The following is a 26,107-nucleotide window of genomic DNA, read 5'->3' as shown; positions in this document are numbered from 1 at the left end:
GAAAAGGTCATCGTGTTATTTCTGTGTGGTCTAAACATAAGTGCAATCTCGTGGCTTTTGACGCCTTTTTTAACTGATGGAACTAATACACAACAAGTGGAGCTTTCAAATGGAGTTAACCAGTTAACGTGTGTGGTATCACTGCCAGGGAAAAAGTTCATCAGTAGTAAGACTATCAGAGAGAGAATAAAAAACATTTCATACACTCTGTTTTTTAACACCAACAATTTGTTCAAATTCAAACTGTCTCACTCCAGTTAAATTAAGTCTTCATACTTACAAGCCTGTCAAAAACAGACAGACTGTCACAAACAGTCAGCCCAAATGAACATTGAAATAGTTTTTTCTTGCTCCTGTTCATACTGACCATTAGGTGATACCTTCATAATGCACTTACTATGTAAGTGATGGGGGACAAAAGGGGAAAAAAAGTCCTCCTTCTATGCAATAATGTATTTAAAAGTTGATCTGAAGCTAAGATGAAGCTTCAGCCGTCCAAATGTTTAAAGATATCTTTCAACGTTACAGTATTTTTAGTGCCAAACTCCTCTTTTTATAACTATACATCCACCACAGCTCAACAGGGAAACACTAAGAGGGAATTTGATGCTAAAAAGACTGTAAATGTGTAAATGATATCACTAGATATGACTAACTCACACTGCTGAAGCTCAATAGAAGCTGATCATCTACTTTTAAATGACTGCATTTAGTTCTCCATCACTTCCACTGAAAGCACATTGGAAGGGTTAGGGTTAGGGTTAGTTTAGTAGTCTGTATGAACAGGAGGAATTGTTCACATTCGTCACTGTTCACATGGACACCTGACTGTTTTAAGACACACTTACAAAACTTGGTAACACATCCTTTAATACACTTCTTTCCCCATTTTTCACCAACTTGCCAACTTCAGCCTCCGCCCTGATAACTCTTCCAGTGGCTGCATACAGCTGCTCATAATGAATTTAAGACCTTCTTGCTGGTGTAAACACAGCCTGAAACAGAGCTGCGGGCCATTCTGCAACACAGAGCTCCAGCTTATCTTCTGCTCTCCACCACCATCAGATGCTCACTGTGGTCCCTCCACCCCCAACCCATCTCCTCATTTCTCCTCTCCTCTTGCATCACATCCCCGTCCCTTACTCACTCTAATACGATCCTGTCTTGCCTTCGTCCTGCCTCTTATTTTCTTTAGTGTGCTTGTGTCTGAGCTTAGGAAACAACTGAACATGTTAATATATGACTCACATTGATTTATTGTATACTAACTGCAAAATAGCATACAGAGAATGAGCTTATGTTAGTACCGGTGGCCCAGAACTCACCTACTTTGCCCCTATATTGTAACACTTAGGGTAAAAGGGTCCATCCTGTAGGCCCTATGGGCTTTCACTGCTTCATCCCAATGGTTTGACCCAAGCCCTGCATATTTATGGTCCTCAAAACTGGTCTTTTAATGTAACAGAGTGGAATTAAACGTGGAGCAGCAGAAGGAGGTGGAGAAATTCAGGCCATGGATGTATTACTGTCAGTAAAGTGATAGTTTACAGTGAGCGGGGGTGGTTTCCAGTGTTTTAGGCTTTTCCCATTTCTCACCAGAGAGTTTGTTCCATGAAAACTTCAGAGAGCACAAAGCCACTAATTGCATGCCTATAATTAGCAGAGAACACTCAAAGCTCTCCACAATCACAAAAGATTTATTTTGCTTATTTTACCTTCCTTAGCATGTCACATCCATAATCTGTAATTGCATCTATAATCTACTGAAATGTCAAATATCTAAATACATCTATGACAATATGATTTCAGTTATTCAAATAGATTGTTGTGTTTAAGATGGTCCTGAAGCTCAGAGGCAATCATCTTCTCCAACACCATGAACAGGAAAGCTTAGGGTAGAGATAGGTGCTGCTGCTGGTAGGAACCTCTGAGGTCCAGGATGGGCTTCTTGAGGGGGTTGGGTGGGCACATATGACAACCTTCAATCAATCACATTTTATTTATAGAGCACCTTTCATACAGGTGCTTCACAGTTGATGATAAGACCCGGAGGGCAGATGGAACACTTCCAGTTTGAAGATTGAAAGTTTACATTTCAGAGCCAGGCATTCGTAGTCGAAAGATCAGACACTGGCACGAGAGACAGCGTCAGTTCAGCCCAGTGTGATTACTAACATCACCTTGGCAACACCTGCAGACATTGTCCATATAACTTTTAGCCAGGAGGGCAGACCTCATTAACCACAGCACATGACTGACATATACTGTTTGTTGTTGTGTATATTTGTGCTAACGGGAAATACAGAAATGTAACGTCTGTCTTTACATGTACTGTACTTTTGATTCAGGAAAAACTAATTCAATATTAACAATGCAAGACATGGCGATTTAACACATTTAAAGTGAACTTGACTGGAAACTACATTGGAATCTGCTCACCTATTCAAAGACGGTAATTAGAAACCCATATATCCATCCCATAGACACACCCACACAGAGACACGCTGAGTCCAGCCAAATCATAAGGCAGATTATTCCAGGGCCAGGCAACAAACAGCTGCCTCACCTCATCTAGATCTGATTCTAGGTAGACAGAAAAAACGACCTCCTGCTGACCACACATGTCTAACATTGTGTACATTCATCCCTATAGAGATGTTAATTTAAAAGACCTCCTCCAGACATGTTTTATAAGATATTAAAAAAAATTTGACCTGCTTTGAATCAAATAATTTGTCCATTATGAATGTGCAAAAATGTCATGTAATGTCATAACTCATGCTCGTAGGTGAACCAGTGGTGGAATATAATTATGTACTTTTACTCAGTCACTGTATGTAAGTTCAATGTAACAGTTTTTGTACACTATGGTATTGATCGTTTTACTTTTGCTTAAGTTATCTCTCTGACTGAATTGAAAGGACAAGAAGAAAAACATTCCTCAGGAAATGCTTCATATTTTTACACCTATAAAGTAATAAGATTGTATATTGTATGTGCTGTGAATCGCATTTATGTTGTGGGATGTAGATGGATTATTTCAAGGGTCATGAGCCCTCTACAGAGCTACATTTAAGAGCAAGGTGAGTTGTGTGCTTACATTGAAAAGTTGTACATATATATCAGCGGTTAGGGTTAGGGTTAGGTTTAGGGTTAGGGTTAGGGTTGGGGTTGGGGTTGGGGTTATATTTAGGGTTAGGGTTGGGGTTGGGGTTGGGGTTATGGTTAGGGTTAGGGTTGGGGTTGGGGTTAGGGTTGGGGTTATGGTTATGGTTAGGGTTAGGGTTGGGGTTGGGCTTATGGTTAGGGTTATGGTTAGGGTTGGGGTTATGGTTAGGGTTGGGGTTATGGTTAGGGTTAGGTTTAGGGTTAGGGTTAGGGTTATGGTTAGGGTTAGGGTTGGGGTTGGGGTTATGGTTAGGGTTATGGTTAGGGTTGGGGTTATGGTTAGGGTTAAGATTAGGGTTGGGGTTATATTTAGGGTTAGGGTTGGGGTTGGGGTTATGGTTAGGGTTAGGGTTGGGGTTGGGGTTATGGTTAGGGTTAGGGTTAAGGTTAGGGTTAGGGTTAATGTGAGCCACTGTGCTCAAAGACAACAGTCACTCACTAACTGCAAGTCACACCTAATAATCTGTTTCATCCTGAGCCAAGTCACACAACACGCCTTACCGAGCTGAACGCCCACACTGGCAGAAACATCTGAGCGCTCTTTACAAGACAGTCACACACTTTCATTATCAGCCTATCATATTGTCTTTTAAAATATATTTTCTGCCTCTCTACCGTAGCACTTTCATGGTGTCATTTTGCACACCCAACTACCTCCCCATCACCACCACATTCACCTGCCACCAAAAAGTCATCAGCCACCACCACCAGTGTCTGGACCGCATGATTGAAATATTTGTGTCTTCTCCAAGTACTAAAATTAAAAATGAAGCCACCGGTTGTAGAACGTTAAAGTGATCTTCTTTTAAGTATTGTTATTGTATTATTGTATAAGTATCGTATAAGTATTGTAAGAGAATGCCCACATTTTAGAGGATGTCTTCATTGGATCTTGGTGTGTGTCCTGAGATTAATAAAATCACGCGGTTACTCAATACTACATACAGAAGATGAGGCCAGTGAAACCACCTGAGGTGTCATAAAACTCAAATGACTCAACTCAGCATCAAACACACCCTTCACCCCCATAAAAAGGAATGTGTCCATTATAATGTTCAGCTATGTAAATAATTGATATAACAATGAACTTACAAATTAATGCTGACATTTACATGACTCAACTTCTAATCCTCCGCACTATTGCTCAATTATTTGTGATATTTTTGAACATCAATATGATATTGACGTAATAATGAACGATTCAAATCGAAGAAAACTCAACTTTTAATCTTCCACATTATTGCCCTGCACTGTGGAAGGTGACCCAGTGTTTTGTTTATTTGCAGTATTCCATGATGCAAACTGCTAATTGGTCAATTACAGTATATGTGATCATTTTGAATAATAATAAACTTTAATAAAATACATGAATTGTTACAATTACTGATGCTTTGATGTGTAAACATGATTGGTTTTAGTTTGTTGAAGTGGAGCAAATTTGAATATTTTTTTTTAGATTGGGTATTTAAACTAAAAATGTGTCATATTTTATAAGCTGATCACATGTTTTGTAGGTAAATATGAATCTGTAAAGTAACTAGTAACTATGATTCATGATCTGATTTTAGTGATCTGATCCCCATTAGAAGCCAACCTGTGCCCTCTATGCATACCACATGGACAAAAACACCTTGTTTTCACACTAGAACATCATGTTGCAGGGTTAATGTAAATATCACATGATCACAAAATGAGGAACCTGGCATGACTCCAGTGCAGTTAAGTCTTTTTTCTGAGCTTAGAGGGACACCTGGTGGTGAAAGGACCATATTTGAAGTCTTACTGGAATATTCTGCACAAATGATCATGATGAACCACTCCCTGTCAGGTCATAACATGTAGTCCTGTCTCTCTGTAGACCTGCTCACATTTCAACATCAGATATATATACTCTACCTTGTAGATTAAAATACTGTTTAATTCTTACACGTCGTTGCATCGCTACATTAAATATTTACATTTGACATATATTACAATATTTTCATTATTGATCATATAAACTATATATTTCATGTCATTTTTTTGTAAATATTATTAGTCAGCTTAACATACTGATGTGATTGAAAAGTGAAAAAATGAACACTTTTAATTGAAAATACATGTATATTGAGCATGCTCAATTTTTCTTTACATGCTATTTTTTGTGTATTTTAGCCAATTTGAGAATATTTCAATCCCCTATGTTATGATCTCATCTCCAGACATGCATAAGCCTTGTAAAACGGATGAATAAATGGATGGATTATTAAGCGATCTCATCTAAAAATGTTTTTTAAACATGAGTATGTTAAAGTGAAGAAGTTTATTGAATACATAGCAAAAAAATCGGATTATATTACAGATCCCGTGTTGGGATTCCAATCGCTGCTTACATTGCATCTGTATATAAAAATAAAATAAAACAACAAACAGAAAGAATACTGAATCAAGACATTTAATGGCATTCTCTGTCAACCCACTACTTTTTTATTCTGATAGTTCACTTGCATCTCTCTCCTCCTCCTGCAAGTATTGTGTGATATTGCCTCATGCACTTGAAAGGCCTACGACTGCTAGGAGAGATACCGAGAGATTTCACACACGCGCACAGTCAAACATACACATGCGCACACACACTTACACGCACGCAAACACACACACACACACACCCCTCCACGGGCTGGGAGATGAGATAGGCAACTTATGTTGTCTGTTGACTGCCGGAGTGTGATATCCCCCATCCCCACCCCCCCCTAGAGGATAGATCACTGTACAGGAACAAAGTTGGCCAAATATTATAACAGGACAAAATGCTACACAATGTTCCTCATTGCATGTGAGTGTGTATGTGTGTGGCTGTTTACACAAGTTGGTTAAATAGGTGAAAATCTCACAGAAAACACAGGTTTTTACTGCAGAACGGTCAGCTGTCAATCAACCTGGCTTCCTTGATGTGCTGCCGTCCAGCGGTGAATCCTGAAGAAAAACAAGTCAGGACTTTTTAACTGCAATGCAGCCAAAATAAGAAGGCTGGATTTAGCAGTTATGGTAGCACGGCACTGAAACAGAGGGGAGGGGCAGAGCAAGGGCGGGGAGGGGAGGGGAGGGGGGGGTTTATTCCACATCTCTTCCCCTTCTATCTCTTAATCCCACCCTCCTCTTTCTATTCAGCGTGTGTGCTGTTCTGGGTGCGCTTCGTGTCATTTTAGACAACTGTTGCGAGGCGCTTTAAAGGCGGGGGTGGGGGGGGGTTGGGGGTGGAGGGTAGGAGATGAATGCGTGATGGACGTTGCAAATGAAAAACAAGTCCGAAGGCAGAGATGAATGATACATAACATAACTGGTTTATTTGGCTGTAATTTACCTGATGTATAATTTCCTGCACATTGACATCGATTCATTCATAAAAGGACCTGAATTTCAGATACATCAAATTGATCAATTGAAAAAAACAAAAAAAATAAAATAAAATTTCTCCCATGAAGTCGTACCGTTACCCCAACAACGATTTATTGTTGTCGACAGGTGATTGTTTGATCGCAAAATACAGCCGAGAGAGAGAGAGAGAGAGAGAGAGAGAGAGAGAGAGAGAGAGAGAGAGAGAGAGAGAGAGAGAGAGTTTAGAGAAGAGAGAAAAGAAAGGAGGAGGGAAAAATAAGCCAGTGAATGTTTCTGTGTCTCTCAGAGCAGAAAACCAAAAACCTGAGCATGAATCACACTGGCGGGGCGGAGAAAGAAGGAAGGAGGAAGAAGGGAGGAAGGAGGAAGGAAGGGAGGAGGAAAAGAACTCAGAGAAAAGTCAACTCAGTTAAGATTGACGCGGTGGAGATCTTGAAGCCATGCAGTTTAACAGAATATTGCCTTCAAATAACACTCGCACATGCTTTTTAAAAAAAAAATCCAAAATCAAACATGCATTGGGTATTTCAGTGGGGGGCGGGGTGGGGTAAAGAAGTGTAAATACTCAACATTTTTAGCAATACAAATTCTTCTTTAAAACGTCTTCAGATGATAAATATTCGTAGAGCATGTTACACACTTTTTTTTTTCTCTCCAGCCATTCCCTTTTATTCATTTTTGATTTGTCTCCAAGCAAAAAACAAACAACAAAATAAAAAGATAAATGAAATATTATTAAGTAAAAATAAAAAATAAAATATATATTATAGCGTGGGGTCTGCCTCGATGCGTGTGCGTGTCTGTTTGTGTGTGTGTGTGTCACAAAAAAACCACAAGCAAAAATTCAATCACTACTATTAAAATTCAAAGAGCAGATTATTATCATTATGTTTTTTTTTTATGTAAACGGTCAATCATTGCAAGCGCAAACTCAGTCATCAACAAGGCTGTGAGTGCAGTTCAGATCACAGTGGTCACGGACAAGTTCAGCATCTCCTCTTGAAGCCACCTCACTAAGGCTTGTTATAGTTTTAGTCACCCATTTTTGGAAAACACCTCCTTTTTCTTCAGTTTTTTTCATTTAAGGAAAGGTGTTTTAGGTTCGGCCATCCTCTCTCAGAACAATTATATATATATTTGTGGTTGTTTTTTGTTTTTTTTTGTTTAGAAAAGAACTACCAAAATCATGCAACTACCATTTTTTCATTTTTCGTGAGACAAAAAAACCAGTTAGTGCTCTTGATTTTTTTCTTCTCTTCTCGGTGCTGGTCGGGGGGGGGGTTTGGAGGTGAGGTCAGCGTGGGTGTTGTTTTTGTTGTTGTTTGTTTTCTTTTTTTAGGCACTGCCGTCTTGTTTGAGCCGCTGACTGCGAGCCTTGTAGACCTCGATGAGTAAATCTTTGACGTACTGGATTTCTCGCTCCACCGACTCCGCCTTGTCTCGGAGCTCCCGGTTCTGTCCCTCGAGGCCGTGGAGCTCCTCCTCCAGAGTGTCCAGCTCCGCCCTCTTACGCAGCCTGTACCTGCAGTAGAGAGGGAGAGAGAGAGAGAGAGAGAGAATGCTTTTGAGTGGCTTTCACAGTTTTTTTTTTGCTGCCTTGCATCTTCATTAATGAGCCGTGCGAGCGTGACCTCTGAGTTGCGTCGGGTGGATTACTCACATCCCTCCCCTGAGATAAACCTGACGTGTGTTTATTCCACCTACTGAACTTTTTCCCCAACATTTTACAGACTTTTCTTCTAAACACACACACACACATACACACACATTAAAGATGAATAAAAGAGACACACAGAGCCTGAGCAGACTTATAGAAATGGTTAGGTGGGGCTGAATTTGGCAGGCAGTGAGGGACTTTCCATTTCCCTCATTCACTCAGCAGGACATTTAAAGCACTTGGCTGGCTGCTGGCTGCTTTATGTAAGACTCCTCTATGTTACAATCATAACAATAAGTATTCACGCATCATTAATTGACGGATAAGCCATAAACAACAAGCTGAAGTCACAATTACTGACAATGAGCTGCGGCTGTGAACGTTTTTTGACTTTTTTTAATATCATTAAACACATTTTCATTCTTATCAACATATAACACACAAAAACATATTTTTGATATGTTTATAAAAGGTTGGAGCTTGTTTCTAAGACAACAGGTAGAAATAAAAAGAGAATGAGTGCAGTGTTTACCTGTGAGCAGCAGTTTTGTTCTGGTCTCTCTTCTTCTGCTTCCTCTCTCCAGTGCCCACATCCATGGAGGCGCCCACCACCACAGCTGGTTTAATAGAGCAGGGCTCATCCTTTAGCCTCTGGGTGGGGCGGTGAATGGGGGCTCCCATCAACGGTCCATCGCCCTCCCCTCTGGACAGACATTCATAGCTTTGGTCTGCAAGGCATTCTGGATAGAGGTAGTGGCCGTGTTGGGGCTCTACAGCTTGTGCTTGTGGCGGCTGATCTAGGTCACCTATAAAGCTATGGTAAGGCTCTGTGCTGGCCATGGACTGGTGGAAGTAGCCGTCACCGGCCACCATTGTCTCTTGGGGAATACTCCCAGAAAGTCCTCCATCTTTGCTGCAGTGCAAGACCTCGAGCCCCGTGCTGTCGTAACTTACATTGACCTTCACGTTGTGCATCAATTGTCCATCTCGCTTGTGGTGGCTGTCGTACGAGCCACCGAGGCAAAAGCCCCGAGCAATCTCTTCGCTGCAAAACATTCCTTCCGAAAAACAATAACTCTCCTCTTCCTTCAACGATAAAGCACATTCTCTTACCTTCTTTACACTTCCGAGGCTGTTCTTGCTCACTGTCTTCAGTGTGGAGTAGTGGTTCACAGACAACTCTGTGCTTCCTGAGTAACCTCCCCTGGAGCCCCACGTATCAAGTCCAACTTCCTCCCCGACTTTCACAGCCTCGCTGATTATTCTTCGCCCGTTGTTGTGGTGGTGGTAGCGGTGGTGGTAGTTGTACGGCGCCGGTCGCGCTATTTTGGTTCTGCCGATGGGACCGCCACAGAAGCTGGCCAGGTCCAGTTCCCCTGTTGCCAAGGTAACAACCACAGGGCTGGTTTCTGATTGGCTGGTCCCATACGAGCCATAGGGTAACTGATAATAAGACTGGGAGCCCATGGCTTGAGCACCCTTGTCACATTTTGAGGATTTCTCCAACTTGTTTGTTGTGGATGTGGACTCGGAGCGGAAGTAGTCCTCCAGCTGAGCCAGCTCCTCCTGCAATAGAGAGGTCATGACCTCCAGGTCTGAGGGCACCTTGACATCTTGTTCTAACGGTGAGGGTGGAAGGGATGAGCTTGGAGAAGACTCGCTTGTTGACACAAATGAAGACAAATCAACTTTTTCCGTCATCCAATCTGAGTGACCATCACCTATAAAAATACAAAAAAAACGATCATAAAATCAGTAAAGCAGTCCATATCTTTTCATTCAGATGTTGGCAGAGATGACTGAAATAAAAACCACTCATTCAGGAAAAAATTCTTAAAATCATGCAAGCTTGGGATGATGAATGTAAAAAAAAAAAAAGAAAAAAAAATTGAAATTAAAATCAAGCAATAAGTCCAGTAAAATCCAAGTGAACAACTAACCGATCATCTGAAAATGATTGAACAGCATCGTCTGCATTCGATAAATATCCACTTAGCTGTACTCACTGTACGACATTAGCCCCGTGCTGCACTGCGGCTCCGACCTCGGGATGTGGAAAAATAAAAAAGCGTCTTGGCAAAACTCACCAATTAAGTGCTGCCTCTCCGCTGGCTCCGCCCCCGTCCTGGACCGTGATTGGCTGTGGCTAGCCTGTCGGTGAGGGAGATCGCCGAGCTCGCCTGTGGAAATGGGAGGAATTTTCCTGCGAAGGATCGATGCCGCCATTGTGTCGTCTGCTTCGATCAAATTGTTCAAAAGCACAAAGCGTGCACTGGCTGGATGATAGAGTTGTGGAAACACCTGAAGACCTGTAGAAAAATAAGAAAATAAACAAATGTTAAAAAATTTTATTTACCCTTTAAATCCCCTTTTACACCCTAAAAAACACACCAAAAATGCCCAAAATATTAAAAAATTAATATTATAATCAATTTTTTTTAACTACAAAGAAATATTTATTTTACAAGTTTATTTAGTTTAAAATTCACCTCCTCAGTCACCTGTTAGCTCATACTAGGAACCTATTATTAATTAGTGGCAAAACAATATTATTATCAATCAATAACCTGCAAAACAGTAACTTGACATACTTTTAAAAGAAAATGTTAAACTAAATATAATAAAAAAAAACTAAATATAACAAATAAAATAAAATAAACACTTTTCAATGTATGTAATAACACAATTACAGACTTTCACATACATATCACATTAAGTTACTGATCAGTAGCTTAATGTAAGCTTACAAATGGATCAAGAAACATTAATTAAGTACACCATTTTTAATACATGGAAACTAACTTTGCTGTGGTTACTTTAAAATAGTAGAAAAAGGTTGAAACTGTGGTGTAAATAACAGGAATAAACAACTAAATTCACATTACAGTTGTATTTAAAAGTTTTAAATGGTGTAAAAAAAAATAAAAAATAAAGGTTTATTAGCTAAAAGCTGAAATCATTCCCCCAACTTTACTCTGCTCCCCTGAAGCTACAAAGCAGTTGTACTTACCCCATAGTTTCTGACTTAGTCTTGTGAAGTGCGTTGCAGGAGCAAAGCACACGGAGCTTTTTCGACGACGAGGAAGACAGTCACAATTTTTTAAAAAGCCATATTTTTCCCTTTTGGATGGCAGGGACTCTTGGTGAAGTGCTATTTCGACGAACAGACTTGCAGACAGAAAGTTTTTAAATCCGCTACTTCTGCAACTCCTAATGCCCAGACCTGATCACAGCAGACGATATTAATCCGCAGTTTGCAGAGTTCACCCGGCCGTTACGTCATGAACCTGGGGACTTTCCCATTATCCAGAGCTGCTCCAACATGGCCTCATTTGTTTCATTTATCTATTGTACTCTGTGTCACTTTACTCATTTACTACTTATTTTAATTTTAAATTTCCCTTTAAGTCATTTTTAATTCCATTCTGTATCATATAAATGAATATTAAACATCCTTTTCTTTAGGATAGTACTTATACTTCCTATAGAAAGCATTTAAACACGTCTACTTACTCACTTAACTACGCACTTCATTTAAGCTAAATGTACAGTTTTGCTGTTATTGAATAAAGTAGTACCCTGCTGAAAATAGAGACGGTACAACATAAACATGACCTCTGCCTTACCTAACGCTCAACAGCCTTTAAAAGTCTACAAACCTCCCATTTAAACTTAATAATAAAACGACTTAAAGACGACATTAAAACACTGACACACTTCTAAACAGAGACAGCGGAGAGAATCGAAGGATAACAGACGGCGCAACAGGGCACTAGTTTTCGGCGCTCCTTAGCGGAAGGACATCATGTTGCAGTTCGAAGGTGTAACTTTAGTTGCAGCCCTGTTGCATCAGATCCGCAGGGGATTCGCTGAACGCTCAAACAATGTGGCCACACCATTGGTTTATCTGGGGGAACCTTTCTATTTCTATTGGCCTGCTATCAGTCTTACACTGATTGCTAATCATTACACATTAGGACCAACCTGGGACCGGCGTACTGTATAGTGGAACCAGTGATGCTGTGGTTAAGACACCTCCTGCTGGGATTATCATGACACAAACAACCACTTAAAAACAATTACAGTTTTGAGTAATGTGTATTTTTCCTGTATGAAACCTGACCGTAAAACTAGGATTCACCTCAGAAATATTCTCAATATTAATTAACATGTAATCACATTAATACTTTACTAAACTTTACTTTTACTTACAGAGTATAGTTTAAAACTTTACCTACTGCAACTTAAGGTTGCCATTCATTTTACAGACTTAATTGCATAGTATAAAATTACCATATATCTCCTATATAGTGAGCCCCTCTAACATTAAAGCACTTTGTCGATTTTTGCCCTTCTTTCTTTTTGTTTATGGTATTACTTCCAGCTGTTTCTTACCAATTAAAAAAGAGAAAGAAAACTTCTGTCTATCGCTCTTTTCTCATTGCACTTGTACCTGGTCGGCTCTTTTTGATTCACTCTTTTCTAAAGCTTGATTTTCTTGCCAGACTTGTAGTCGCTTTGCATTAAAGCCTCAGCCAAATGATAAGATGTAAATATAACCAGCTGTTTGGATGTCATTTGTTTCTTTTTGGGGTTTTTTAAAAAGGTCTTATAAGGGTTAAACAAACAATTCAATTTTTGTAAGACAATTGTGTGAAATTATAAGTATGTTATATAGAAATACAGATATAGATCTCAGGATTCAATATGTGTCTTCATTATATGCACACTTCATTAAATCAGCCTAAATACATAAAGCAAATATATACAACATATGACTCAACTGGCATAAATTGAAGTTATACTTTATTAAGTCCTATGTGGAAATGTAACCACTGTATTTGACTCATTTAGGACGACTAAGGAGGATTTTTTTTTTTACCACATATATTTTCCTAGCGTGTGTTTTTGTGCGAGGCGGTGGGAAGGTGTAGAAGAAACTCATGCAAACACAGGGAAAACATACACACTCCACACAGAGAGGATTCACCGGCTCCACACACACACACACACACACACACACACAGACAGATACAATGCTGTGTTTGAATCTGACCACACAATCAGGATACATGTTCCACCTGAGAGGGAAAAGAGTTTTTTTAAAATAATTTTTGGCAATCATAACCCACTACAAGTCAGTTGGGAAGATGGTCAAGGCTGTCAAATATTAGTATCACTATTCATTTATATTTTTGCTCAGTGATATTTGCAGCTACGGGACTGGAACTTGATCCATCAAGTCATGTTCAGGTTTAAAACAACATTATAGGAGTGTTATAGAACAGGTCATTAGACATATTAACAAGTCAGTATAGAGTATAGAGGTTTTTATAGTTGATTCACAGTGTTGATCAGTGTCAGAATACAAAAAAACAACACAGCGGTGGGTTCCAGGTTTAACTATAAAGTCAGATTATACTTGTGACTGGCAGCGCCTTTAGTCTGGAAAAAACACAGAATGTTCTCAGGTTCAGCTGCATTTCTGTACACACACACACACAACGAGACACAGGGTTTAAAACACACACGCATACACACTTTAAGCTTTCACAGTATTTTTATTTTTATTTTGACGTTAAATCTCACACCGATAAAACACACTGAGTAGAATTGAAGCTGATAATTGATATTTTGGATTACAATAATTTCAAATTGATAGATTTCACTCCAAATTGGCACTTTCTCTCTTTTCTGTTTAAGTATCGTACACTGATCTGTAAACTCAAACTGTGTGTGTGTGTATGTGTGTGTGTGTTACAACTACATGTAATTCACTGTGGATTTTAAGTAATATTATTTTAGAAGATGAAATCACACACACACACACACACACACAATATTCTTCACTGTGTAAAATGATCGTGTAATACACTCTGATGCCGTTATGGATCTCACCTCAATTACTGCAACATCATTATCTAACATTTCATTCAATTCAATTTGATTTATATAGCGTGATCTCAAGGCACAATTTAATTTAATTTAATTTAATTTAACTGGCTCCTTAAACAAGGGCCCTCACTTAATCATGAGCCATAAAAAAAAACATTAAATCCGTCACTACAGCAGCAGATGGATGTACAATTAGATGTAAATCAATTACACAGAATATATAAATGTTTTAAAAAGTCCGTAAAATGAAGCTGACTGTCACCTGCAGCTGCTGAGGGACAACGTTTTACCTCACACTGATTTATCCTATAGCTTAAATAAGTCAGATTTACAGACAGTGGCAATAATAATGTATCTTGCTGCTGAAAGCAATTGAAATAAAATCAAAGTTTTGTCTGAAAACTCCTTTTTTTCCCTCTCTGCAATGTGTCTGATAACGCCTCTGTTAGTATTTCTTTGTATTTAATGTCTCTCTCTCCCTGAGTCCCTGTGCAGGCTGTCACTCTGTTTGTCCCTCTCGCACCTGACCTCCACTCCTGCTTTTGTGTGTGGCGTGACAGCCAGTGTGACAGCCAGGACGTGTGTGTGTGTGTGTTGGAGGTCGGACAGGACGGCTGACACCCCAAGTGGGTCCCTCTGCCCTAATTAGTAAAACCAGGAGGTCTGTGCGTGCTCCCCGGCTAGAGCTCCTCTGCCTATCCACCGCCTCCCCGACCAAACCAAAAACCTGATTGAAGCAGCCAGGTCTTCCTGTTGCTATAGTAATAGGCAACACTGGCTCACCCCTCTTGGAAAAACATGTTTTTTGGCATCCCTGTAGCCGTGGGTTTTTACGGCCTCCCCCTCCAAGAGCTCTTACACCCCCATTGTTTACAGTGTTTCGTCTAGCTGCTTGTGCAGACGGTGCAGTTTTTTTGTTATTATGCATGATGCACCTCTTTAGTCTCGCATTAATTCGTAATCATCCCGGGGTTGAAGAGATCAGGGGAAGTTGGGGTGATACGTGCAACACCCCTGCAAGAATGTAGAGTCAGATCTGTCGTGTAATCCCCAACAAATGACCTATGAAGATCATTTACTCTGTATCAAAAACAACAATTTCTTTGTCATATTTCAATGTTTCCTCTTCAAACTTCAGATTTAAGACTATTTGTTCCTCAAGAAAATAGGAAACATTTATTTAAAACCTCGAACTCAATCATATTTGAAATTATAATGTGGTATTATTTCATTTTTACACGAGTGATCAAAAAACACAAAAATATGGATTGTAGATGTGAAGAAATGAATATTCTGAATATTCTGTGTCTGGAAATATTTCTATATTACAATAACTCAAAAATCTCACTGACCTCAGCACACTATCACATGCCGTTTGATATTAACCTACTGTATGTCACATATTAAATATATATATATATATATAAATATACAGTACAGTCCACATGATTTCAGCCTTGTGTGCAATAGCGAGCCTACAATGAATTTCCTCAACTTCTCCATTGCGGGCGAAACGATTGCCTGCTTTTTGTGCAGTATTGCCCTCCATCTGTCCGTTTTTCTACTGTACAACCATACAGGAGCCCCTCTCCAGCAGTGCATCGTGGGATGGGAAGAGCCTCCCTTCAAAAGACGCAGGCGGCCATGCTCTCCTTTTACTATGGCACATTGGTATCAGTTACACCATAATTTCATCACCAGCAGCTCCCTGTGAATCCTGCTTACATTAACTTTTTACAGGGATTGGCAACACAGAGGCAGAGATGCATGGCAGTGCCAGTACTTGAACCCATTTAAAAGATTTTTCGCCTACTATATTCAATAGTTGGTTTTCAACATATTGTTATTTGTTGATGAAGTGTTGTATTTGTGCGAACAAACGGTATGAATTGTGAAGAATCCCTCCAGTTACAGTGGGATTACATTGAGAGAAAAAAAGGCGAGGAGGGGGGGGGGATTAAAAAAACAAGAGGATGGTGGAGACTTCAAAGTGTGGAAAGTGTGCATGGGCTGTGTTTGAATGATGGCTGGCGTATTGTTTTGATAAGTGTTCCCTGAGGAGAACATGTTGAGAGAGCGTGTCACTTTCTCCTCTCGTCTGTGCGATAGGGAGCCAGGCACCGAGGGAACGTCAAAAAAAAAGAAGCTGTAATTACAACGTTCGTACAACAATACTGCAGAGCGGCTCGCACAGGAGCCCGAACACACACACACAAACACACACACACACACACACACACACGCACACACACATGCAAATTAATTAATTTAGTTTAAACATGAAGCCAAATGAACACATTAGACCCTGACACAGTGATGATAATATTGGAGCACAGGGAGCAAGGAAGAATATCAAATGTAGACAAGTGAATCCAATCCCCAGGACACACACACATACATCTGCTTTCATCACTGTGTGCAGTGGTGTGATTAGTTATACTGTAAATGCTCGTTATGAGACGAAAACATTACGTCAAATCTCCATATTTGTTTACTACGAACCTGGAACTTTAATTAAGGTTACAGGGTTTTCCCCGGCTTAGAATTAAACTTGGGTTTTATTTCCCATGTTCAACACAAGCCACATCAGATTTAAATATGTGTACACAATAGTAATGTCATTTCACCTATATTCATTCAGTTTATTGTTAGTTTATTGAATTATAGCAGTGGAGACCCCTCACAAACAGTCATGAGATGATTACCGGGATTGGAAATATAGAATCATGAAATCATATTTATTATTCAGTCTCCTCCCTCCAATCTTTGCTTTTTCTCTCTCTCGTGAAGTACTATGTAGTTTTATCTCTTTAGGGCCTCGAGAAAGCGTTTAAATAAAACAGTCACAACTCAAAGACTCGCACGCACCCCGTCGAGAGGAACCGTAAGCAGACGCCGCCACGTGCGAGGGTCACAAGCGTGTTAATTTAATTCAATTTTATTTATGTAGTCCAAAAAAAAAAATCACATGTTTTTCCTCAAAGGGGGTTAACAATGTGTACAGCATGTTACATCCCCCTATCCTTCCCACCCAAAAAAAAAATCCTTTAATGAAGAAAAAAACTAAATAAGGGACAAATTCAACATAGTGGGTTTGTTTTATTACACATTTATTTTAGAAATGATTATAAACCTGATCAGTGCTATCCTTGTGTCTATGTAGCCTTTAGTGGTATGGATTTGAATGCAACATTCCACATAAATGAGCATTTCAAAGCTGATATATTTTGTAAAAAAAAAATTAAAAATCTTGTGGCCTAGTGGTTAAGATGCATATAAACGCAAAATCCCTCATGTGATTTCAGTCATACCCTTTTCTCTCTCTCTCTCTCTCTCTCTCTCTCTCTCTCCCTGCATTTCCTGTCTGTACCTCTACTCTCACTGACAAAATGAAGGCAAAATTCGAAATGCAAAAAAAAAGGAAGAAAAAAAAAAAAAGACAAAAAATCAGCTCTGACCTTTAAAAAAACCTGCTGACACAGACCTGAATGGGTGACACACACACACACACACATCCACAGACGCACACTGTCTTATTCTGTATACTAAATGATGACAGACTCCTGCAGACAGGTGACAAGGTTTATTGAGTGAGACGGGACGACATTAAACAAAACCATTTATATTCACAGTGCTTCTTCCATAGCAGATGTGTTGACTCGCATTATTGCACGGAATCACGTATTTCGGTCGGATCGCGTTAAGTGAAGATTTGGAGCGGGATCACACAGAAGAAGAAGAAGCTAAGCAGAGAAGATGAGTTTACATCCAGAGAAACCCACATTACTAGATTACTGTTGTCTTTCTCAGGGTGTTCCACCGCAGACTCTCGTAACGATGTTGTGTGTTGGGGGAGAGTGTACCAAGCCGTCCCAGCGATTTCAAGTCATCGTGGTCTCATTACAGCAGGCTGTTGGTAATCCTCTGCCTTTGATCTGGGAGCTGAAGGGAGCTGTGTTTTACTGTAGTTCAAACAATGTTCTCCCTGCTCCCTCAGCACCTCCACCAGGAGCCCTGTGGTAGCTGAGGAGCCACTGCCTGACATTGGGTGTGCATGTGTGTGTGTGTGTGTGTGTGTGTGTGAGGGAGAAACCGAAAGTTGGGGGTTGGTTTGTTTTTCCTGCAGGTGAGACAGAAACACAAATGAAGGTTTGTTAGTGGTGTGTAAGTCAATCTGAGGTTAACCACAAAAGAGATTGACTCGGCAGGAGGCCACAACAAGGAGATCAGATGACTGTACTTTCAATTCGAGTCCATTCAGAATTCTTTATTCATGCCTTGAGGGATGATTCAGGAAAGATGAGTCCACAGATAATGAGACCAGAGCACAGAGTATCATTCATATATATATAAAGATAACAAGAAGACAAAAGATGTAGAACAACAGCTTCATTGTGATACAAACCTCTGTTCACTACAAGTGGATTTATCAGTTTATGTATCAGTATGAAATGACTGTATAATGTTTGTTTGAGCTGTTATGGCTCTGGCAAAGAAACCAAACCTTTTTATGCTTTTACTGCACATTTATGAAGATAGAAGGTCTTAAAATTGCCTGTACGCTTTTGTTTTTTAAATGATCTGTTTAGAATTATATTAGGTATTTTATGTATTTCGGAGATGATCCATCAGGTATTGTAAATTGGGAAGTCGCATTTTTTCGATTTCGATGTGTTCATGAGCTTTTAAGTCGTGATGTGGAAATAACGCAGATGCTACAAAGCGCTGTACTTTACTGCTTAGAGCATTTAAACAACACGTTGATAGCTGTTTCCAGTTTTTTGTGTGACAGTAAAGAACAAATGAAGTGGATAGGGTGAGGCATGAAATAATATGTTTAATGATACATATGTGTGTATTTGCTTAAAGGTATGGTGTTAGGCACTTGTGAGAGATGGTTATTGTCCATATTAAAAGCTAATATTCAGAGCAGGCTTTTATATTATGTTAATTGGTTCATAAGCGGTAGATGTCGAGTAGGGACATAACTGCTGATATCATTAGGCTGTCCTGTCAATACAAGGGTGTGGACTAATTGTACATCTCCAATATTTAGTGTCTTGATCCTTTGCACTGATCTATATTTCCTAACCTATATGTGATCAGATCTTTGCTTTTTTTTCTAAATAATGCCTCTATCTAAATATTCCAGCTCCAGTCATAGTTAAGAGCAACACTGAATGCCAGTTGATAATGGAGATGAATGAAAATACTTCCCAGTGATACCTGCGTGTAACCAAAGTCCAATTTGATTTCTTCAACCAGAAACTAGAAGAGAAAGGTGTGGGTGATGTGCATCCCCATGGAGGGCCTGAGATGGCAAAGAAAACTGTCATGTTCCTTTGGTACCTCCAGAGAGCTGTCTGATAAATTCAAGTCTCCCAAGGTGCTGCCCACACGGTCATTGTGGAGGTTCTCTAACCTTATCCTCGCATTGTCTTTCATCACTTGGTCAACTAATTGTGAGGCGCCGACCAATGCAGCGGTCGAGTATGTGGCATCGATTGATCGTTGGATGACGCATTGATGGTTGCCACATTATGGTCCAGAGGCCAACTGTCTGGGGAGAAGACTATCCCAACAGAAAGTCCTACTAGTCAATACTACTGCAAGGCATAGTTGATGAGATGAAGTTCATGGACATTTTCACTGGGTCTCCAGGGGTCTCCAGTTCAAGAATGTGGAGAACTTTGCAATTCCTCGAGAACTGGAGGCAGTGCACGAGTCAGAACAAGCTCCTGGGAGACACCGCCTACATATCCCATACCTACCCCTTTATCGCTTCATCGTCACCCTTAAGCGAGACAATGGATGACCAGCAGCCGAATGCTCTGATCAACCATGGCAGAGTTGTGGTGCAGCAGGCATTTGGACGCCTGAAGTGTAAGTGGAGGCAGCTGAGGGATTTCAGAACAGCTATGTGGACATTATGATGAAGATCATTGTGGCATACTGTATGTCATTGTCATTGTAAACATTACTGTATTTTAACTTTCCTTTAAGCTTTAAATATAAAATCAAATATACTCTTTGATGTAAACCTATTTAGTGTACAGTGGAATTACAATTTACATTTCTTTTCGCCATAGTATCACTGCTTGCCCAGGGATGCTTGCATCATGCGTTCAAGTGACTCTTGAGAGGCTTTCATTTGTTGGAGGCGTTCCTCATCCCATCTTTGGTTTGCTGCTTCAGCTTCCTTGAGGAAATCCAGTAATTCTCCCTCTCACCCCTTTCCTCTTTCTCATAAGGGTGGTAGTGGTGGCAGATGAAGTAGAGGAAAATGTGCTGTCATCATCAATACACTGCTGTAGACTGTTCTACCCAGGGTTGATGGCTCTCTCACCGATGCCTCAGGTCTTACGATCACAATATTTAGCAGTTACTATCACACAGAAATCAAAAAGTGATACAGAACATGTGAATTAACGTTTTTTACCATCAACCAAACATTTACTTTCGTCAACCAGGTTCCTGCGTGTATGATGTCAGGTCGGCAAGTTGTGTACCAAAATTTTCGCCGACTTTCCGAGTTGTTGTTCCGAACTGAGGGGGCATTCATGTGAACTTTATTGGAACAAATGTTTCTGATTATTCTGACACCATATGAATGCAGGGTTAGATAAGAAGATGTCACTTGCGTGTCTGCATGCTAAATATGAAGACACACCCATCAGCTGGTTAGCTTAGCTTATCTTAGCGATTGGAAACAGAAGAAAACAGCTAGACCTGGACCTCTACAAATCACTTTGCTGATTTGATTCATTTTCATTAGTTTAATTTAAAGATTACTCTTCCTTTTTTTCTAAGATTAGCAATAATGTGACCAAATTCATATACAGTACTACAGTATGTGCATCAGTAAACGCTTGTATCCCCATTCATAATGCTGCTACTTATAGTATTCTACTCAGTATATTGCTGGTTTGAAATGATTACATTCGTTTCTATGCCTATCCCTGTCTTTCAGTAAATTCTTAATCTGACAGTAACAAACAGTATATCACGCCTGAGCTGAAATCGGTGCTTGCAGTCACCATAAGGGGAGCTTGACAGCTAAAGCAGGGTCTGAATAAACCTGAAAATACAACTATAGGGTATGTTGTGCGATGAGTGACAGATGGGGACACAACGGTAGACTAACAGCAGAACTCTGCACACTGAATAGGTCACATACACCCATAATGTTCAGAAACAGTGGTACATTAAACTAGGTCTCTCAACTCTTATGAAAACACTGTTATACATCTCCAAAAGCAGAGATCCAAATAGATATTAACAGGCTCAAATACACATATTTGGGAGTAGTAGGCTATTGCTGTGCACTGTCAGTACCAATCACAGATATAGAGCTTACAAATATCATGTTTATCATGTTTTATTAAGTAATTTTCAAATTGTGAAATTAGTAAAATACATTTAGCATCAAGGTGATAAAGTATAGTGTATATAGTGTTTTTTGACCTGTAAAAAAGGGCCTGGACAAAAGATTTGGGTTTTTAGAACTCAGGTGATAACATGGAGATTTCTATAATAAGTGTGGGTTGCTCCTACAAATGAGCAAATTAACTAGAGTGTTTTGGATGCCACAAAAAGATGATATCTAACAATGTAAGTGTATCTGAGGGGGAGGTTTTCTTTAAATCTTAAGTCACACAAAGCGTGCTAAAGCTACAAGGCAGTGTCCGGGTCTCTGGAGCACTCCTGGGACCATGAAACAAACCAAGGCGATGCTTAATAAACCACTAGAACTTCCACAGCCAAAAGAACAGAGGAAACCAAAGGCAGTCAGCTCTCTGCTATATCCACCACCTGAAGCTCAACATATCCCTGCTCGAGCTCTGTACACACACACACACACACACACACACACACACACACACACACGGACAAACACACACAGCCCATGGATTTTGTAATACCAATATGGGTATCATACACTCTGGTATGGCCTCCCTGACAAAAATTCTGTGGGATTGTGCTCATCGCTGGCTCATGTACCGCCGCTGTGGGCTTCTGTTTGTCCCTGATCTTCAACATTTTGGTAGAAGTGTGGATTCCAATAAAGGCTTGTTAAACAACAGATTTCATTCACCGACTCAAGAGGGCCCTGCATGGCCCAGAGGCGTAAGCTGCTCCTTTGAACATATAAATCCCCATGCAGCGTCTGACTTCCCTTTGTTATTCGCTGGTGGATGTTCCTTCACTGTTTTTTCCGTGTGTGCTATCGCTCTGGAAAGGCTCCAGCGGACTGTGTAGTGGGAGCTTTTAGCTATTAAAGATCATCTTATTGAGATCATCAAGCCCAAGCTAATTGAACTTTTAAAGGATATCGTTATAGGAGCAAAGGGTGAACATATTGTTTTGATAAAGAATTCATCAGCCAAGAGATGGGGGAAGCCAGATTTAATGAGCCCCTCCCCGGATTGGAGATGAGAGACATGAAACAAACAGTCTGCTCTCAGCCCGAATGTCTGCTGCCCTCTCCTGCCTGCTGCTGTGAACACACACACACCCACCCACACACACACGTTAGCACATTTGACTGTGTGGTGCCTTATTAAACTAATGCTGTTAATGTGTGTTTTGAATCAAAGTGCATGTTGTTTATCAGCGTTTATGCATTTAATTTTAAATGATGAGAAAGACTCAAGTGGTGGTAACTGCAGTTTTCCTGAGCAGGACAGCATCATTTTAATATCTGAAAGCATTCGGAATCAGAATCAGCTGTATTGGAAAAGTATGTTTAAGCACACAAGGCTTCAATATACTTAAACAGTGCAGAGAAGAAATGTGCAGGATCAGAGTGTTACTGTAAAGTACATAGAGGGCTGCTAATAGTACACTGGGCTGCAAGGAATGCTAAAACAAATACTGTACGGATGAAGCATACTATATACATACATATATACAGTACATATAGTGTGTGGTATGTTCTGTGTGTGCATAGTATGTACAGTGTATGTACATAACATATGCATATACTGTATGTACAATACACTACTGTACAACACGTCTAAAATGACCTTTTACAATAAATTGACATTTTGTACATACATGCTCAAACTATATCTTTTTTTTTTTTTTACATAGTTCCATCTACTGATAGCAAATTTGGTGTGCAATTACCAAGTACTTTTAACAACATGCATGAGACACAAAGGATCTTCAAGTTTGGGTGAGTTGGCAGCCTCTTAAGGCAGGGTGGAGCAGGTTTAGTAGAATCCTCCTGCAACATGCTGGAACAATCTATCTAATCAGAAATCTTATGTAAAAGTAGCAGAATCAAATTAAAAACACAAGTTGCATCACACGATGTTCTGTTCTTCAGGAGGAAAAAGGAAAAACAGCTACATTGTTTTCAAGCACTACCAGTCCATTCATGAGAGGAACAACATTGGGATCAGATTATAATGTGGGATCAACGGTAGAAAAAGCACATACATCTTTTTTTTAAAGGAATGAGAAGTTTGTAGTATACTAAAGATGATGTTACAGTTAGCTTAGCTTAGCATAAAGACTAGGAACAAAGGGTAAACAGCTACACTGGCTCGGTAAAAAAGGGCACGGCAAAATTCATCCACGTGCATCTCATGTTATATCTGGTTTGTCATCGAGTGGATACTTCAGGAAGTTATGTGTCTTACCAAAACATAGTCTGACACTTAATAATCTTGAAATCCCAATTTGGAAAAACAAGATGAAACAAATGAGAAATAACTTTTTAGTTACTTGTTTGGTCTGTTTTTACAGGCCATACTGTTTCACTCTGTTTCCAGTCTTTATGCTAAACTAAGCTAATTAGCTGTTAGGGGTAGCTTCATATTTATTGTATAGACATGAGAGTGGTTTCAATATTTTCATCTAATACTCAGCAAGAAAGCAAATCAGTGTATTTCTCAAAATGCCAAACATTCCTTTAAGCAGTACCACAGTGAAAAATACGTTTTTTTGTTTTTTTTTAAATGCGTGAAAGTAAAAGACAAAAAATGAGTCAAAGACTTTTTGACATAATGAGAAAATCCTCTAGTTTTAATGAGAAAGTTAACTCTATCTAGTGGAGAAAGAACCAAATCCATGTTCAACACTGCAAAAAAAACAGCTGGTATTATAGGAAAACTTTATCATGATAACACATTTTATAAGAAAATACACTTTGCTGTTAATAAGAAAGGTTCATTGTTAAAGAAAGATATTTTCTCGTTATGAGATACTTTTTGTCAATAAAAGAGATAGCCGATATTATCGTCTGATATTATTGGCAGGTTTTGACCTATCACATATATATCGGTATAGGCGAATATGTTGTCAGATATGTGCTGATTTTTTTTTTTTTAAGTTATACAAGCATCATTTTATGTATACTTGATCATTTTTCTTAATTATTTTTGTTCATAGCTAATTATAATGATTAAATTCACAGTGAAGTTTACTGTTTCAGTGCACTGATGTCATTTTATACAATACAGATTACTGTTAAACTGTAAAATATCATGTCTCCATTACATATCTATGTCGATATCAGATTTTTATAACTCAAAATATCGGTATCGGTATTGGCCCCTAAGATCCAGTATCGGTTAGGCCCTGATAAAAACACAGAGACAATGCATAAAACATGACAATAACTCAATAAAACCTCATTTAAAAAGGAGAGGTGTTCAGTTTTGAGGATGTTCATGCTTTCAGATCAGGTAGTGAAAGGTCTAATAAGAGCAAGTATTGCGAAGAAGGAAAGAAAGAAGAAAGGACATAAGATATGTAGAATGAAAGAAAATGAAACATTAGATGTTAAAACAGGCTCATTTGAACAATTACACATGAAAGTATAAAAGCCATTGTCAGGGGTATTTGGACTAGCACAAACTCCTCTGTAGAAGCAGCACAATTAGCTCACTACAGTCATTATTGATCAGTTTGACTCCTGTAAATTGCTCCTATAGGGTTCCAAATACTGTTTTTTCTTTACTCTGCTCCATTCTATTCCAAACTAATTTCCCCAGTGATCATATAAAACGGCTAACTTGAATCATAATTGCTACCGCGCACAATTTCATTCACTTTAATTGTTCGGAGGATTTCTTCTGACCTCAGTCTGGTGTGTTACTAAAAGACACAAACTGTGTGGAAAAATCTGACTCCAGAATAAGAACAGTGCTGCACATTGTCTCCAAATAGGAAAACACATTGTTATAATTCCTGTTCTATTCACTATTATCCTTTGATTGATTTTCATAGCAGCACAGATCAAAGGCAGGTGGAGACAAAAGATAAAAGAAAAAGCTGGAGGATAGACATCATGGAAACTGTCACTGTGTCGCCTCCAGTAGTGGCAAACAGGCTCGCCAACGTACCTGGAATGGAAAAAATAAAAATCCACACAACAACACAATACACTTGCAGCACTTTCTTCTGTATTGTAATGCAGGCTTTCTGATAACTGCTTAATTCAGGTATTGACAAACTGGAAATATTCTGACCACACCTGTCTGTGTTGTGGAAATGAATGTCTCCAACCGATCTGTATTCTGCTTCCTGTCCTCACAGAGGAATGAAGTGAGGGAGCGTCGCGTGTCAGAGGGATGATTTTTAATATCCTGTGAGAAATTCTCCTCATGTTTACCCTCTGCTGCGCCTCATCGAGTCGTCCTTGTGTACGATGTGTCGTGCCAGATTCCTTCAGCTGTGCGTTTCAATTACTCACCTCCCTCTGGTTATTGGTCAAATATTGTTTTTTTGCCAAATAGTTATAGCAAAATACAGAGGTAGGACTGTCCATCGCACTAAGCCTACAGGATCCTTATGTTGGTAGATGACAATCAATATTGGATATTGAATTAGCTCACATACAATATAGGTTTTTTGTCCTCTGTATGGAAAAAACTTCAATGCTTCAATGGTTTGATCGATCAGTTATGACATGGACACTCACACGGAAACATCGAAACCACAAATCTGTTTTGTCCACAGATGATTCTGATATATTCAAGTGGTCCTTCCATCTTTTAA

General features: G+C 39.5%; 1 protein-coding gene across 1 annotated transcript; it reads right to left on the bottom strand.

Annotated features, from left to right (window-relative positions):
- Nucleotides 1-7,730: 7,730 nt before the first annotated feature.
- Nucleotides 7,731-11,421, bottom strand: atf5b (activating transcription factor 5b). The gene is made up of 4 exons (XM_062419577.1): nucleotides 11,214-11,421; nucleotides 10,291-10,512; nucleotides 8,736-9,924; nucleotides 7,731-8,068 (listed from the first exon to the last, which is right to left on the bottom strand). Exons 2-4 carry the CDS (start codon nucleotides 10,427-10,429, stop codon nucleotides 7,882-7,884), a joined length of 1,515 nt encoding a protein of 504 aa, XP_062275561.1. The 5' UTR covers nucleotides 10,430-10,512; nucleotides 11,214-11,421; the 3' UTR covers nucleotides 7,731-7,881.
- Nucleotides 11,422-26,107: the final 14,686 nt, after the last annotated feature.

Source organism: Scomber scombrus, chromosome 5, assembly GCF_963691925.1.
Source record: "Scomber scombrus chromosome 5, fScoSco1.1, whole genome shotgun sequence".
NCBI classification, from domain to species: Eukaryota; Metazoa; Chordata; class Actinopteri; order Scombriformes; family Scombridae; genus Scomber; species Scomber scombrus.
This window is presented reverse-complemented; position numbering and strand designations above follow the sequence as displayed.

Coding starts and splice junctions, on each gene's coding strand:
- atf5b (XM_062419577.1), bottom strand. CDS start 10,429: ATGGCGGCATCGATCCTTCGCAGGAAAATTCCTCCCATTTCCACAGGC. Junction 9,925..10,290: donor GGAGAGGCAGCACTTAATTG/GTGAGTTTTGCC, acceptor GTATTTTTATAG/GTGATGGTCACTCAGATTGG. Junction 8,069..8,735: donor AACAAAACTGCTGCTCACAG/GTAAACACTGCA, acceptor TCTCTACTGCAG/GTACAGGCTGCGTAAGAGGG.